Genomic DNA, 18,379 nt, shown 5'->3' with positions numbered 1-18,379 from the left:
GCTACCTCTTCTCACTTTCCTTTTTGTTCCTCTCCTGTTTTTCTCTACTGATCAATTTAAGCAGCTCCACAAGAAAGGTGGCGTCAAGTTCTTTGGAAGGTTTTCGAAACTTGTCTGCCTTGCCTTCTCCTGCCAGATACAGTGCTGCCGTTCTGAGCAGCGCGGCCGCCACTGTGTCTGCTGTTCTCGCTGCAAAAACCAGGTAGAACTACGTGTACAATGTGCGTCTGCCGTGAATCCAGTGCTTTCCACTGTCTTACAGCTCACCTCCAAGAAAACGTGCCCATTTCAAAGGGTCACAGCGCTATTACAAGATCTTAATTGTACGGGGATATGTTATCTAGGCTGTGAATATATCCTATGATATTTATTACTGATTTTTCTTTAAATCGTTCTTTTTATCTCTTTCCATTGCTACCATTTATCTGTGATACTTCTCAGTTGCATGGATTATTGCATGTTGTGTGCCTATCGACTTTTGGGTTTTTATCATTTTTAATTTTTATATCTGGAACAGAATCAAGCATAAATAGGTATTTTAAGTTTCTGTTGGTTTTATCAGCTCCCACAAACTGGTTGTGTTTGAGGGTGATCTAGAGTGGGTGATCTAACACTCCTTCCTCCCATAAAAAGAATACAGCCTTTTTATTGTTACGGGTTTTGTTTTTACATAATTTGTAGTAGTCTTTATCGCTTTAAATGCTTTCCAAAAGATTGCCCTGATCAATTTTGGTGAAAATTTAATCAATTATATATGTGTTTTTTAATACATGTTTAAATCTCTGGGTTTTTTCTTTTTTTTTTTTGATGGAGGTACTGGGGATTGAACCTAGGACCTCCTGCATGCTAAGCATGCACTCTACCACTGTTCTATAACCACCCTCAATTCTATATTAATGAGTAAAATAGTATAACAGACTCTTCTTTTCATCCTTTCTACTGCTTTGTTCTCTGTCTCTGTCCCTCTCTATCTCTCTCGAGATGTTTCAAATCACAAGCTATAAAAATTACGTACTTTCTGCTATTGGTAGTGTGATTTTTCAACCTAAAACTCTTTCTAAACGCTCACCAGGCTCTCCAGTCCTGAAAAATATCACTCACTCCTGGATGCACTTTGCATCAGTCCTGTTTCCAAGCCTTTAGCTTTTTCGTATCTCCAGCCCTCGAGGAAATCAGCTGGTTCTGTCCATGTTAAGAAGACCAGGTACTGGGGGAGCAGACATCACAGGGGTGGTTTGCTATGAAAGGTCTAACACTGACACCACCGTATTAACAGCCGAGATAAGAAAATTCTAGAGCTGATTTGTGTCCAGTTTAAATTAACTGTAATTCCAATGCAGTGATAACGTACAAGCATGTTATTTTGTATGATTATTAACGTGCCTTTTAATCCTTTGTGACATCTTTTATTAGCACACTTGATGTTTGGTTTGAAATTATGAGTAATTGTGCAAGTATCTGAGTTCCAATAGAACCCTGTTTTTAAATCGCATGGATGGAGCCATACGAGAATGCTTAAATGTTTAATAAAACATACCTTTATACTTTTTGAAAAAGATGAACAAGAATAATGAGATAATTGGTTTTGATTGGCTACTATCTTATAGTTCTGAAATATGAAGGTTTTACTTGGGCAAACAACTTAATTTTCACCATATCTGGGAAATACTAGAACACAAAAAATGATTTTTCTCCTAAACTGAACAATTACGCCAGAATTATTAGGTATAATGTAAAAATGAAAATATCTCAAGTGCTTACTAAAAGTGTAACCTTAGTGAAATAACTACAAAATTATTTACAACAGAACATAAAATTAATGGCAGAGTACAGAACTGTGACTATAATCAGTAAAAGCCAGATATGACATAGGCTGTCTGTTGATCAAATGTTTGTCCTACCCACTGTTACAGATGTTCTCAATATGCTTAATTACAGGCATGCCACAGAGAGATTAGGGGTTTGATTCCAGACCACGGTAATAAAGATCGCAATAAAGCAAGTCACAAATTTTTTGGTTTCTCAGTGCATAAAATTATGTTTACACTATACTGTCTTCTGTTAAGTGTACAATAGCGTATGTCTAAAAAACTAATGCACATACCTTAATTTAAAATATTTTATTGCTTAAAAATGCTAACCATGATCTGAGCCTTCCAAGAATCATAATCTTTTTGCAATAGTAGCATCAAAGATCACTGATCCCAGATCACAGTAACAAGTATATTAATAATGAAAAAGTTTGGACTATTTTGAGGATTACCAGAATGTGACACAGAGACACAGAGTAAGTAAGCAGCAGATGCTTTTGGAAAAATGGTGCCTATAGACTTGCTTGATGCAAGATTGCTATAAACCTTCAATTTGTAAAATGCAGTATGTGCAAAGCACTGTAAAACAGAGTGCAATAAAATTATATGATAACTTTTAAGGGAGGTGTTTAAACAGGGGGAAAAGAGATCATTGTACATTTCCCTCTAAGAAAATAAAACCTGAAATTATATTTGTGGCATTGTGATTGTTAAATGAGCAGGCATAGTACATTGTCAGAGCTGAGTCTGTACAAAGGCAGGTTACTGATCACACTTGGAATAAAAAGACCCTTTGAGAACCTAATGGAATGCTCTAAATTCTCTCTCCAGAAGAGCATCTGTTGCATTTCTTTTTAGTAAAATGGCCTACGGTGTGTTTTGATTGACATTCAATAAGATAGGATGGGGGAAAATACTGCTTATGAGAAAATACCCCTTTCTCCACTTTACTGCTCCCTTCTCCATGCTTTTTCAGCTGATAGCTTTGTATTCCAGTGAGTTATCTTGTCCTCACCGTTTAACAGAAAAAGAACAACATAAAATCCTTGCATACCTTGTTTGATTGGAGAATTTTAACGTTTTTCATTTACCATTGTAAACCGAGGATAATTGTGTAACTTTTTGACCTGTAGTTGTTACATGTAAGGCAGTGTGTCTTGCAGCAGGGTGAGCTGCTCTAAAAGAAATGAATCCTAGATAGTTTTTGCTTCAACTCAGGCGTCTTATTGTTGAAATGAACTTTTTGTTTAAAAAAAAAAAAGTAGGCCTGCAGTTATAGACTGACTGAATATTTATCTATGGACCCATTTCTAGAGCAAGTGTTAGTAGTCATTTTCGTTACCTTTTATTAACAGCAGTGGGCACAAACTAAATATATTTTGATATTTGAAAAAGGAAAATGGTTCTCGGCAAGGTAAGCTAGTTGGCATCTTGCACAGCAGGGATACAGGGTGTCCTGAGGAGCCCTTGCTGCCTCAGTGGGAAGAGTACCAAAAAGAGCAGTTGGGCTAATGTCAGAGGTATTTTATCTCTGATTTTTGCTTTTGTATGACAGTAATCTTTAAAATTATAATGAAGTGTAGTATAATACCAGACTTGCTTCTCTCCATTGTAGTATATTTAGCATGTCGAGTTTTGATACAGAAAGTCTAAGTTAAAGAATTTTGCTTAGGAAAATACAAAAAATTTTCTTGTAAACAGAATTCTGGAAGGAAGGCATCTCATGACTGTTCTGTTTTTCTAGGTCCTTTTATAGAGTTTTGACAGAAGAATTCTATTAAAACTATAAGTTGCTTATGGTTCTGACCTTCCAGAAATACTCCTCTCCTGCCACTTAAGAATCTGTGTATAAGTGTATCAATTTTTGTGAAACTTTGGCTAAAAAACTGTTTAAATATTGACATAATTAAATCTGTAGTGTACAGCTGCCTTTAAAAAAATGTAAACATGAAATTGGAATAAATTTACTTCAAGATTATTCTTTGAGCAGGATTTTTCCTTTGAAAACAGACTTGAAATTTCCAATTGGTCCCAACTGCAACTGAAATGTATTTGCTGTAGTAGTTAAACAAATGTGGGAAAAGAATGTAAACTCAAGATAACTCAGGTTGCTTACACTGAAATTTACTTGTTTTTTCCTTATTTTTTCCCCATTAGTTCAGTTTTGAAAAGAAACCTTTGCTCTATCAGTATATGTTTCTCCATTTTCAGTTTTTGAAATATGAAACAGAAACTTCAGTATTCTTGAGATAGAAGACTTATTAATTTAACATTTCATTTTAGTGCTTATTTGGCACATTATTGAAAATGACCATATTTGATTCTTAGCTTCTGTGATGTTAACCAAGGGTATTTATGGATTTGCTCTGGTTTCCTCGTTAGCATCTTTTAGAAAGCATTTTAATTTTGTTCAGAATTTAGGTATACCTCAAACAATTTAAATTTAGGGAAAATATATATTAGTCATGATTTCAGAAATAAGTAATCATGGCATGTTAATAAATTAGTCATCAGTTTGAAATATTTTGCGATTATTGATTATTGATAACATTTATTCCCAGATATAAAATTGTATAGCTAGTAGTTTTATTAATTCTTTCATTTTTAGTACACTATACATAATTTAATATATTTTCTTTAAATAGTAGCAAATGGTTAAATATTTGGGAAAACAATGTTTTTCAGTTTTAGAGTCCTAGGCATGATATATTCTGATATATGATTGCCTAAGTAAAGCCCAGTATTCTCCAATTACTCCATTATATATTTTAAGTTAATAGAGCTGTATTTCTCCAGAGATTATTTAACTCTGCCAGTCAATCCTGAATATAAATGTAATTGGAAGAACTTTCTTGCTTATAACTTAGATTTTTATAGGTTCTTTATAATTTACTGCACACCCTTTGTATCTAAGGAGAACTCTTACTAAGTCTCATGGAACTCTTATGAGCAAAGTAGTATCCCCATTTAAAGTTTAGGTAATGGAGGCTTAGAGAAGTAAAATAATCTGTCCATCACAAATCTTTTAAAAGGCACCAACTATAATCCTTAAACTCTGCTTCCATTAATATTATTTATTGTGCCATCTTTATTGATAACTGTGTTCAGCATTGCTATTGAGTAAGCAATCTTTCACTTTTTATTTATGATAAAATTATTAAAGCACTTAATTTTTTCATTGTATGTTTTAACATCAAACAGGTTTTAGTTTTTCATCAAACTGCTTTCTGCTTAGAAATGATGAAAGAAGGTGATAGCTCTTCTGCACCTGAATTTGAGAGAACAATAATAGAGGATAATATTTCCAGAAAATGAAAGTAGCTCCCATACTATTTTTCAAAACTGTTTTCGTGCAGAGGTGCACTAAAAGCACCCCTAGGTTTGATGAATCACTGGAGGACTCACAGAACTCGGTCTGTAGTCATGCTCATGACTAAGAGTTATTGCAGTGAAAGAGTACAAAGCATGATCAGCAAGGGGGAAAGGTGCGTGGGACCAAATCTAAAGAAAGGAGGTTCAAATTTCTAGAGGTCCTGTTGCAGTGATGTCACATAGTACATGTAGATTCCTCCAGCAATGAGTAAGAACAAGACAGGCAAAGCGCTGTCAACCAGAGAAGCTCATTAAAAGCCAAGTACCTGAGACAGACTTAATTGGGGATCCTTACGAAGGCATGCTGGGCCTCGTTCATACCAGAACTGGAGACTCACAGGAGGAAAGCAGGTGTTTACCGCATTGTTCATATAGTTTAGGCACAATGAGCCACCCTATCTTTTAGAGGAAGTTTTATATGACTCTAGGGAACTGTTTACCAGCCAAGTTCCCACATGCCAGGCAAAGGGCAACCTTGCAGCCAGCCTTTCCTAAGGAGAGGCGGCCTCAGACCTGCTTTGTTCGGTGTTATCTGGGATTCAGGAGGCATTGGGGAAATTAGGTGTTCTTGGTCATTTGATAGTATAGTGGGCATGATTGCATTGAAAATTTTGTTGAAATAATCTCAAAGTAAATGGTATAATTAAGGGTATTTATTTTACTGAAGTCATTAATATAGTATTTACTGAAGTATTAATGTAGTATGTCTTTATTGAACGATTCCTCCAGCTATTGGTTTCAGTTATTGAAGGAATTGAGTTTCTGTGCATGGAATTATTTAGCAACCAGACCTCAATTTCTATGGAAAAGTTAGTAGGATGTGTTATTGTTGTTGTCATTGTTATACTTCACTTGAGAGAAACTGCTAGAGTATTGCATCATTCCAAAGAGCATATTTTATAATTTGAACTACCTGATATTATTTTGTTTGAAATGATGATGTATAGTTAAGAATAATAGATGTCTGGGATAATAAAAGCCTTATGATTGTCTAAATCAATCTGGAACCAGTACAGTAAGACCTCCTGTTAAGCAAATACCTGACTGAGAGAGGACCATGGCAGACTTGTTCCTCGTTTTCTTGTCGTCAGAACACGGAGCACTGGGTGTTGTCTCTCTTTTTACCACTGTAAGGCCAATGCGGATGGAGCACAGTGTCTGGCATGTAGGAGGTGCTTGAGTATTTATTGAATGAATGAGTAACTGAGTGGATACGTGAGTGAAAAGAGTGACTGGTAAGATGTCAGGAAACTTAGTTCATAAATTACCAGAGGAATGTGGGAAAGAGGAAAGCAACATCTGTGCCATTTGGTAGAAATTATCAGGGTTTCTCCAAAAATTAACTGTTTTCATCTAGATGATTCTTCTGAAGGAATAGGAGATTAGCTTATTATTTAAAAGAATTGGCTGTACAAGTTTTTCAGTGCCTAATTTCTCCTGGTAGACCTTTTAAAGAGAATTTCCAAAGTATTGAACAACTACAATCTGATTCCTTTCCTTTTCTTTTTTCCTGTTTTAAAGAGAGGCGGCCCCTCAATCATGGTACTAGAGTTTTTCTTTTTCAAAATATCCATTAATTAATTAATTAATATATTTGTTCTCCTTCAAGATTTAATCGATTGAGAAAAGAAGGAATCATTGCTAAGTTAGATTGCTACCACTTCGCCAAAAACGTTTCCTTCCTTTTCTCCCCAGCATCACACACGAGCTGTCTCAGCAGTCGGCTCTGCCAGCGGCTGCAGCGCCAGAGGGGCCGGGGAGCCCAGCCTCTGCCAGGGCCGGGGTGGCCGGGGTAGCTGGGCTCACTACTGCCGCCGCCTTCAAGCCTCTGGGATCCACCAGTGGGATCAAGTCACCAAGCTGGCAACGGCCAAACCAAGCAGGTATGCTGGAGAAGTTGCTTGCTTTTTGCTTTTCTTAAGTGTAATTATGAAAATGTGTTTGGGATATATGATCGAATACACTGGTGAAACCTAGTCTCAGCTATCTACAGTTTAAAAATTGAGAGGAATAGTTACAGCTTTGTTTCTCTCTGAAGTGTCTCTTAAACATTCTCGGTGTGTTTTTGATGCAACTGCCACTTGCTATTTCTGATTATAGAATTGGGCATGGCCTGGTTTCCCAGATTATTCAGGAAGCATGGGTTGAATTGTAAATCTAGGGTCTTACTAACGAACTATATTGTTGGAAAGGTAGCCTTGGAACTACAGCATTTTAGTTTTGATCATATATACAAAATAATAACAACAGAGGCATTTGTTGCTATCAGACAGTTACTGAAGAAAAGGACTCTTACTTTTTGTCCTCTGAAGATTCACGAGGCAGAAGCGGAGGAAGGACACAGTAGGTACTAGAAAGAGAGCATTTCTAGCATGGTAGGAGGGAGCAGCTTGGGCTTCATTTGGAGATCTGAGTTTTTATTCACTTCTGCAGATAAACAGCTTTAAATAAAGTCACTTAACCTCTTGACACTCAGTTTTCAGATTTGCAAAATGAAAAGAAACTAAATATTTCTCCAAACACAAATGAAGGTTATGATTCTAGGACTAAAGTACCTCTTAACAGGAAGATGAGACCGTCCTTAAATGTTGCTGATCCTTCCCTCAGCCTTCATCTCTTCTTACTCTCTGTGCTCTCCCTGGATGATGCGTCATCCAGATTCCTTTTACTACCCTGCCCCTGATGATAGGCAGGCCTCTCTCTCCTGAACCCCGTATTCTCAAACTTGTTGACCTGCCTGCTGTCCCAGGTGGCACCGTAAATGCAGCACATCCAAAAATAGCATCACCCATCCCTGGCACCCAGGCACCACAGCTAGAAAGTAAGGTTGAGACCCTCACCGCCGGCCCCATGGTCTCACAGTAACTAACACCTAATGGTTCCTCTTCTTAGTACTTCTCACGTTTCTTCTCTGTGTGGTCAGAGCCATTGCTTTGGTACAGGCCCTTGTCGCTGAGAACAGCTTCTAACTGATTTCCCAATCTCCTCACCCCATCGATTTGTCCTCCGTTACAGGTGATCTTTCTTTGCCCATGTCACTCTCCTGCCACACATGCTGTGCTGTGTTTCCCCCATTAAGACCATATCCACTCTGACCTCTGCTACCTTTTCAGTCTCATCTCCTGCTGCTCCCAATTTATAATCTGTGCTGTGGTCTTCCTGAAGTATCTTCAGTTACTGAGACATGCCATGTTACCTTATTTTTGAAAGTTCTGGTTCCTCTGCAAAGAAGGCACTTCCCTCCCCCCACCCCATCTTATCCCCTGTGTAATTCCAGTCCTTCCTTATCAGTTTTGGGATGAGTATTGAGTGACTGCACAAGGGGTTGATTTGAAAAATATGATAGCTTTAAAAAAAAAGACCGTTTATTATTATTTAAGAATTTTTTAAGTTATAAGAGTGGAAAGAGGGGATTTTTAATTAATTTCATTAAGAATCCATCTTTGTTTTGTATTTTCCATAGTGTTTAAATATATTAACACTACATTTATTGTAAGTCAGTTATCTTTAGAAAATTACTGATTATTTATATAGTTAAAATTTATTTCATAGTGTCATTTTGTATAGTTTCTAATTACCATTGCTAATTTTGCAAAGAAGCTACAAGTTTTGTGTTACGAGAGAAAGAAAAAAAGCCATTGCATATGATCTTGACTGTTTTAAAGAAAAGACTTTTATTACTTTTGAACCCTTAAAATATTTAGACTAATATCATTAGAGATTTCTGCACTATTTGACTTAGCAAGATCTATTCTCTTGAAAAAAATGCTGATGGCTCAGCCCTACACATTTTAAATTATTTCCATTTCCTTAAAGCTTAGCTATGACAATGGAGAGTTGCTGTAATTATTTTGTATGTGATTAGAATACAGAAAGCAACTTTCATAAAATTTTTTTTGGTATGGTAATTGAAAGGGAACAGGAAAATGTTTCCTAAAAAAGCAAGGAAAAAACTAAATTTCAGAGGTAGAAACTTAAGGAAGGGTACAAAGTATATGTGCTGTGAAGGGCAGAAAGTGTATGTACTGCTTTTGGAAATTCCGAAACTGGTCAAAATACTGCTCTGCCTATTAGAGTGAAAAGATGTGTAACTCCTGGAGAATACACTACAGCAAAATTACCACGAGAGGGCGACAGAATCCTTGTTTCTCTTGGTCTAATTTAGTTTGTTACAATAATCAAAGCAGGCAAATAATATAGATATAAAACTATAATCATGATTCACTTGGTTAATATTTAAAATATTAATCTTTTTACAGAAGATATAACTGAATCTAGTTGAGAAAAACTACAACAGTACAGAAAATTATACAGTGTATATAACACTATAAAGCATTAATTATTATTAAAAGAAAATGTTTTGCAGTTGTGAAGTTTTAGTTGAACTACATCATGATGCTAAGCTCAAATCAAAAAATATTTGCAGAACTCTTGCTGTTTGTCTTGCTCTAGGTTCTACAGACTGACAATGAGTTTATGTTATGTAAAAGTTACTTATTTTATGCTATTTTGTAAAAATTGTAAAATGAATACAAAATTCCCAGCCACCCAAATTCTATAATTTTACTCTACCTAGCATTACACCATATTTCAACAAAACAAAACAAAACAAAAACCTCAGAATCTACTTAGTCTTTGATAAATAGTTTCAGGGGCTTCCTAATGCAAATGAAAAAGTTCTTCTGATTTAGAAGGTGGTAGCTGTTTCATGATGGGTTCTTAACGTTCTTCACAACTCACCTGTGAAAACGACAGTGCCAACCAAAGAGTGCAAAAGCTAGAGAGGCCAGTCGCTGCACTAGTGTGGACTCAGATCAGACACTGAACAGGTGGCGTTTCTTTTCTCATGCTGAGAACTTCAAGCTTCTTTCTCTTGTTAGTTCACAGCTGTGCTCTAGTGTGGGCAAAAAAAAGGGGAAAAAAAAAAGATTTTATTACCCCCCTCACCTACCCACCAACACCAAAGATATCATTTTAAAATAATTCCTGCAGTTGGATGGGAAGGATGGGAGCAGAATCAGCAAAATGCAGTCTATGGCCCACTTAATTGATCGTGAAACAGTGTAATGGACACAGTCAGTCTTTTCATAAAAAGTGAAACAGAGTAGAAAATATGAGAGTATTTTACTATATGAAGTATATTAACATATTCAGGGTACATATCACATTATGAAAATGTGGTTTTAGTTTATGGATGTATATATACATGAATATGTATGTAAGTGTCTATATATGCACACATACAGACACCTATATTTTGAATCTTTCTATTTTTATAGTTAAGAAACAGTTTGAAAGACACTTATTTAAATAAGTATTTTAGTTATACTTTTGCCTATTGGGTGATGACTGATTTAGTTTTGAAATGATAACCAAAAAACACAAAATCAAAAACAAAAGGCTACACTGAAAGGGCTAATTGGAATTTTAAGACCTACAAGTGCATTCTGAACCTGTCATGGGTTTCTGTTACCTCCATTGAAGTTCTGACTTTAAATCTGAGATCATTTCACTTGTGGTATCATATAGCCCGTGTTACCCGGAAGTCTTTCAAGAGCACAGTAATGCAACACCAGTTGACAAATAGGGACTAGGTGTGTATGTCACAGCATGATAGTTTAGACTGGATTATCTTCTTTTTCTCAGGAGTGTAGTTTAACATACACTGCCACACATACACAGCTTGCCAGAGACGGACAGCTAAATATTTGAGGATACAAAATGTTAAAAAGTTCATAGCCTGCATGAAAGTATCAAGATACAAAAGAAGTGAGAATCCATGCTTGAGCTTTACGTAAGCTAGCCATATTACTTCCTACATGCACCTTGTCTTTGGTAATAACTTCCATAATTCCAATGCAGTAGTCCCCTTTAGAAATGTTTACTGGAGCTAGTAAATTACATAAAAGGCAAGATTCTTCTTGTTATTTTTCAAAATTGAGGATTTGTACTTCTTTACACTTATATTTTAACTCACTACATTTGTACGTCTGACAGGCTTTTTAACACTTGAAATTTTCATATTGTATATAATAAGTGGTTAGATAGATATTTTTAAAACCCTTTTAAATTTAACAGTATACATTTAAAAATATGTTCCTGTGTTTCTGTAGGTGACCTAATCTGGAATATAATATTTTTCCTAGATTTGGTTTAGGTTATTGATTACCAGATTAGGTAAGTTTAGTTCATTTGATGCAAGTATATATATAAAATATTACTGTCTTACCAAATATAGTCAGGTGTTTTTCACAAATTCAGTCTTAAAGTCATGAAGAGCCATGACATGTTGAAAGCACATAAGTTTTCTAACTTTAATTATATACACAATGAGAATGACCAGTGCATTAGAATATAAGCAGAGCTTTGCTGGATCAGGCCTACTGTTCGTGGAACCCAGTTTGTTGACTAGAGAGGCCCTGAAGAATAGAAACCCCTGCCCTCTGGGGCAGCGACTTCAGAAGGCTGTAGATGTTGCCTGGATGGGGTGCTGGGACTTCAGTTTCTTTACTAAAATAAGGGTATAAAAAGCTCCCTGTAGTATCGTTGTGGGGCTCGAATGATGCAATGTATATTGAAGTGCCTGGTACATAGAAGATACTCAAGAAAGGTGGTGTGTCTAGCCCTTTATTCTTTTTAATGATAGTGTTAGTAACTTACACTGTTACCATCCAATACAACAGTTCTCCTCACGTGACTTCCCTGCTTGAAGATGTTGTGGGCCCTCTGCTGCCCACACATTAAATGTTTGGCTTCTTAACTGGATTCACAGTCCTTTCACAGCCGTGTGCCAGCTTCCTCTCCAGCCTCACTCACTTTGTATTATCTTTCCTCGTGGTCCCTCCGGTCCTGGCACACTCAAGTTTGTGAGTTTATACCATTCCTCAGGCGCACACGTCTGTACTTTGTACAAGGGGCTTCTTTTACTTAAACTGCTTTCCCACCCTTCTACCCCTGAGAAATTTCTCTCCACTCCTTAATACCGGATGTCATCTCTTCTGTGACCCTTTCTTGAGTCCTCTGAGTAGTTGCCTATTCTTTCTCTATGTTCCTACAAAATTTTGATGATGGCTTTATTGTAACATTCATCCTGTTCATTTTGGTTGTTTACATATGTGTATTTTACCTGTGTTTTTAGAACCCCTTAAGGACAGGGACCAAGTTTTACTATCTTTGTTTTACAGCACTGAACCAATAGCTGGCACCGTTTACAGGCCCTCATTCTGTAAATGCCAGTGCTAGGTTTGTTTGTCTTATTTTGGACATCCTCAGATGATTTGAAGGATTGTCCAGACATTGTTTTTCCCTCCTGCCAGACTTGAAATCCCCACGGCAGTCACTGAACAGGGTGGGCGTGCTGCCTGCCAAGGGCCACCATTAAAAACCATACATACAGATAAAGGAGAAGGGGCTTTCACTGTCCTTGGAGATTAAATTCCCAGAAGGCTTAAAAGTTGCGAACATAAACAATACTGTAACTAGTACTGTATTATTATTTTCCAGTAATTAAAAAAATTAATAATAGATCTGAAGCCATCTGGTAGGAAGTTTTTTCTCAAAAAATATGGAAATTTACAGCATATAAGAAACCAAGAAGTGGAATGCAGAGGAAATATTAGGAATAGTTCACCAGCCTTGTCACGGTGGACAAATTAACTGGGATGCAAAGCACCAGTAAGTAACAGAAATCAATTTAAAAAAAATACAGAATTAAATCTGATTATAAGGTCCAGGTCAGAAGGCCTGGAGGTCTGGGTCAGTGGGAACCAGAGAAAAAGACCAATAAAGTTCCAGTGATACAGTCTTGAGGTAGCGTGTGTATTTGTCTATAGTGGAGTCATAGTTTATGCAAGAACAAAGTGTTCATGTTTGTGCGTAAAGTAAAATTATATGCAGTCAAGGCCCCCTTGAATATTTTCAGGAAGAGGCCAAGTTGGAGAGGGAACAACATACGTGGAAGCTCTCAGAGAACTTGGCTTCTCTGCGGAAGGGCAAGTGGTTCAGTATGTTCAGGACAGTAGAGTGGCTGGAAAGAAGGTTGGATGGATTAGTGGGGGTCTGCTCAGAAAAGGCTTTGAAAGTAAAAAAGAGTGTGGATAGATGCAGAAAGGAAGCTATGGTAAGATTTGTAAGTTGGACCGTGACACAATCAGATTGGCATTATTGACAGATCATTACTGCATTAGTGTGTTTAAAAGGTTATCATGACTTCAGTATAGAGATTAAGACTGGAGTCCTAGAGACGACTGATGCGTTTGTTGAGGTAATCCTGTGCAGGGGTGATGATAATGAGTATTAACCTGGGCATTGACAGTGGGAGCAGAGAGAATTCCAACAGCAAGAGAATGCAAAGTACTTACACTTTAACCTGCCTGGGAGGCAGGTTCTAACCACCGCTCCCCTGGGGAGTGTTGTCCCTTGTGGAGTATTCATGTATCCTCTGTTAGAACCCTGGTAGAGGATTGCATTTGGCTTAAAGAAACTATACTTTGTTTTAATTCAGACTATGGCTCAAAAATTGATTGTATCTTTAAGTTTATGTAATGTGTGTAGTTATAAAGTAAAAATCTGAGTGGATTGCACCTTGTACTTGAGAAATATGTTTAAGTTTGCTTTTCTAACACAACTAGTCTATTTTTGCCGCATTTCCTCAGGTGAGTGCATTCATTTCCTCTAAATCAGTATGTGCTAAACGTTCACTCTTTTTCATTTCTTTATAGTTGCAAATACAAGGTTGGTTGCTTTGGCATGATCCGCACTGCATTGCTTGCCTTTGCAGGAAGCACTTGTACTACATGTTGTCATGGAAATAAATATCATGAGATGAAAAAGGGGTTTCTTCTGAGACTAAAGAAGAAAAACTCTATAGCGCCCCATTGGTCAAAAATTAAATACTTATGTTATTTGTGTGTAGTTCAGAAAGCTTTAAGTCCATGCATAGACTTTACTTTTTTTTTTTCATTAATTACGGATTATTTCTTCCCACTTTTAAAAATATGTCGATTTTGAGAGCATTTGTAATGATTCTTAAATGTGTTAACATTGTAAGTTTTTAATAAATAACACAGTTTGTTGCTCAGAAAAAGCATTGAGCTATACAGTACTGGCTAATGCTCTAATCACCATTTTTCTTTAGAAAATAGTATGACTTTATTTCATAGAGCCATTGAAAATAAGCTGTGTTATGTGTTCTTTCTTTGTCATGTAGTGGTGTCTAGCCATGCTGAAATGTCTCCTTTTTCTGTTTTCTTTGCAGTTCTTGTAGCATGTTAGAATAATGCCACCTTCATTCTTTGTTTAATTACACACAACTCCATCTATTCTGTCCCCTGATGCTGGCAAGAAATTATTGGATTTCTTGTTTTTACTTTTATTATTAAATGTGTCCATGGAGGTAGACATTCTACAGAGAAAAGTAAAGGTATTTACTGAATATTATGGTGATATACCCAGTACACAAGCAGTATTTTATCATTTAATATGAGACATTCTTAACCTCCTTTACTCCATATGTAACAAATATTTCCCTATATTCTACTTACGGCATCGTTCCCTTCACGTGTATCAGGTACAAGTTTCTTCTGCTGTCTGAAAGCAGAGGTTCTTATGAAACCTTTTGTAAGGCAAAGTCATGGAAAGCAAAGAAGCAATTACCTTTTTTCATAAAAGTAAAAATCCTCTTTAGATTTCTTTCGGTTTAGTGAAAATGAGCACTAATGAAGTCTTTCATAAAAGCAAAGTGGCACAAAACAAACTTCCTGAAAGCGGGGAATATCTGTAATATGTATACAGGCTTCTTATTAGTGAATTGCTGATTTTTTTGTGAAGCAATTTTAATATATGTAGTAAAAGCGAGAGCTTATAGTTGGCAATGAGATTTGCAAACATCAGTATTTCTTTTTTAAAAGATGAATTGTGTTTTGAAAAAGCACAGTGCAAGTAAGCACTTGGAGTCATTTGCAAATCTTTTAGGGACACAATAAATTTCTTTTGGTCAAGTGAAAAAGGGAAAAAGATACAAGCCTACTTTCAAAATGAATATTCAGTTAATTTTAGCTCTGTTATATTGTCTTGGGGAGTACTCACTGGGCCATTTGGAACGCAAGAATATAGTTGGTAGCCTTGAGAGGAGCAAACATCCTCTTTTAACAGTAAAATAGTGGATATCGTTGATTAGTAGTAATAATCATGTTTTTATAATTTTTCAGTTCTTTAAAGTATCCTTTTATTCAGAATATACAAAAAGGTAATATCATTAAAATTTTAAATGGGCATCATTTTCCCAGTGAGGTAATTCAGAGTCAAAGAGGTGTCAAAAAATTTGCTCAGGGTCCTATAGTGATTTGAACCCAGTTATTTTGACTAAATGGTGCAATTTTCTATATCACAAGATCACATCAGTGAATATATTTAGGAAGAACTAGCTCTCTTAGGGATAGCCTAGAAAGAGCAGATAGACTAGGTAACTTGCAATTAGTGAGATCTGTTTCAAGTAACATTTTCATTGCTTCTAAACTGCAGTTTTTAAATTTATCTAAGATTCTAGTTAACACGACCCTTTACCATACCCTGCTCCTGGTGTATGCTACATTTTAGAAATTTTAAAAAAAAGTTTTTTTATTCATTATGGACAGAGCTTTGGAGAGATCTGATGCAGTCTTTTTTTCAAGGAAGACTTGGATGTATTTGTGAGATCTGATTAGATCGAAGACTGAATGATGTGCATCTCAGTTATAAGTGGATATAAATTCTATATTTTATTTGAGGTCTAAAGGAGATAGGGGTGAGAAAGGAAATTACTGTTTCTACAACCATCCCAAATTTCATTGTAGGCTTTCCGCTGCAGTAATAAATCGAGATAACTAGATTTGCTTAGCTAGGATGGATAGATTTATTGGTTCCATTTTTAAATTTTGATATGAATAAGTAAACTGCTACCAGTTGCGTATGTTTCATCTCTTCTAATAATGTTTTATTGCCATCTGCTCCCCTGCATTTTGACATCATTAAACTAAACAGTTCACTTGCTGTAAAGGCTTAACTGGTGTTGTCCATTGTCAAAACCATGGTGTGAAGCATGTAAATATCCCCTGTCTCTTTATGTAACAAATATATTTTTGTTTAGAATTATGACTCTCATACAGGAAAAAATCAAAGTAACAGCCATTAACTGCCCTCTTTTTTTTTTTAATTTTAAATGTCTTCTGATTGGAATTGACCCCCTTGCTGGAAGCTTCCCACGGTGATGCAGGTGCACTGTTTTGAAAGCTCTTCTTCCTCCCCATTCTCCTCTCACCCTGAGATCAAAATATTAAGTCATTTTTAAGGGAAGATACTTGGATTTATTCACATATGCTTTTCATGCAGAATTATTACATCTTATTAATTAATGCATATGATTCAAACCAGGGGCCCTTGGCCACCTCTGCTGCACCACCTGTCTTTGTAAATAAAGTTTTACTGGAGCACAGACATGCTCATTCGTTTACATGTTGTCTGTGACTCCTTTCATGCTTCAGTGGCAGAGTTGAGTAGTTGCAACATAAACTATATGGCCCACAAAACTTAAAATATTTAGCCATTTGCAGAAAAAAAAAAACTTTAGGTTTAAACCACAGGTGTAAGAAAAACCATGCCTGATAATTCTGCACAGCAGCTGTACACTTTACTGGGGATCTTGGGCACCCTCGTCCGACACTAATCCTAAGGCCCTGAGTTGCCTATTTGCTTGTGAACATCACCCATAAGAAGGGAAATTCTTTGGGAGCAGGTATCTTATTCTTAGGTGTATCTTTCATACCAGAAGATTTCCTAGAGCTGAAACATTAAATGTGCTCACTAGGTAGCTGTTGAATGGATATTTTCTTTTTTTTAGCCATGTAGGATCTGGTGTCAGAGTGTAATAATGACTGACAGTGATGAAGCATTTCTTCCACATTCAAGGAACTGTAAGCAAACACTGCTTATACCACCTTATTTAACCCTCTTACACTTTGAGGTCGTTATTTTTGCTATTTTACAGATGAGGGAAGCTGAGACCCAAAGTGATGACATTTCTGAGTTCACACAACTAGAAATGAAAAGAATGAGGAGTCCACAAGTATCTTAACATTAGTCATTATGCTAGAGATACTGCTTCCTCCAGCATAGAATAGCTGAGCAGTGTTCTCTGCTTCTAAAAGATGTGAAATTCAGATATAACTTTGGATAATGATAATAAGGTTTTGTTTATCTTAAAGATCTAGTGACTAATTGAGAGAGAGCGAGCTTAGAGAATTAGTAGTAGTAATAGAAGCATAAGAAATATCCCCAGTTTTAAATTTTCCAGTGACTTATATTCATCATTAGAGACATGTTTGGTGTTGTCTGACACGGGGAACTCTTCTTAAATTTTCCTTCCCTTTCTGCTTCAGTTGTTCTGCTTCCATTAAAAGAATGAGCACTATTTATATGAGCATTCAAATCTGAGGTACCTTTCTCCTTTATTTCTGAGACTAGATTGCTTTCTCACTTACATAAATAGATGAAAATTGGTGGGGAAATGGTAGAAACCAAGCCCATTTGGGTTTTATGTTACTTTAGGAATAGGATATGTGAGAACTCTAGATATAATGTGAATATAAATAATTTTAATGCATGGTTTTCTCATTCAAATATAAGCTAAATTCTACAGATTTAATGTTTTAAATGAATTCTTAGCTTATAGAGTCTATTTGAGTTTACATATAGGTGATCCTCTTTAGTATTCTTGAGGTCATGAATCATAACTCAGATTTGTGGGGATTTTTTTTTTTAATATTATTTTGTTTCTTTTTGTTGTTTCTTCTTCTTTATCCCCCACTTCTCTCTTAGCATAAAGCACATTGAGCACCCATGATTAGGGCGTGGATTTGTCTTCCCATTATAAAATTAGAAATTGAAACAGTGATACGGTGATTTATAAAACTCTATAAATGATAAATAATTTGTTGATTTTTAATTGAATGTTGGCAAAACCAGAAATTTTAAAATCTCTTATCTTTATTTTCAAGGTACAGACTGAGTTTCTTTTACTTGTAACTCTGACCAAATGGAAATGTTCTATGGAAGGTCAGTTAGTAGGGAGAAAAAGGCAAATTTCTGTATCCCGAATTTTGATGATGTGTGATGCAACAAATTAAAAAAGAAGAGAAAACCTAATCCAAGTCCCCACACTC

The 18,379-nt window shown here is 36.1% G+C and overlaps 1 protein-coding gene across 8 annotated transcripts in view; it reads left to right on the top strand.

The window, feature by feature from the left end:
• The window catches only part of PDLIM5 (PDZ and LIM domain 5), a 185,445-nt gene that overhangs the window by 134,260 nt on the left and 32,806 nt on the right, over positions 1-18,379 (top strand). For 7 of the 8 annotated variants that reach the window (XM_031469309.2, XM_031469300.2, XM_031469293.2 and 4 more), the window contains one exon: positions 6,879-7,066. In XM_031469309.2, the coding sequence (XP_031325169.1) occupies positions 6,879-7,066 (188 nt within the window). Of the gene's footprint in view, positions 1-55; positions 203-1,072; positions 1,205-6,878; positions 7,067-18,379 lie in introns of all 8 variants that reach the window. The other variant, XM_031469330.2, reaches the window with a different exon arrangement.

The sequence above is a fragment of the Camelus dromedarius genome, chromosome 1 (assembly GCF_036321535.1).
Source record: "Camelus dromedarius isolate mCamDro1 chromosome 1, mCamDro1.pat, whole genome shotgun sequence".
NCBI lineage: Eukaryota > Metazoa > Chordata > Mammalia > Artiodactyla > Camelidae > Camelus > Camelus dromedarius.
Note: the sequence above shows the minus strand (reverse complement) of the source record. Positions and strands in the feature narration are given on the sequence as shown.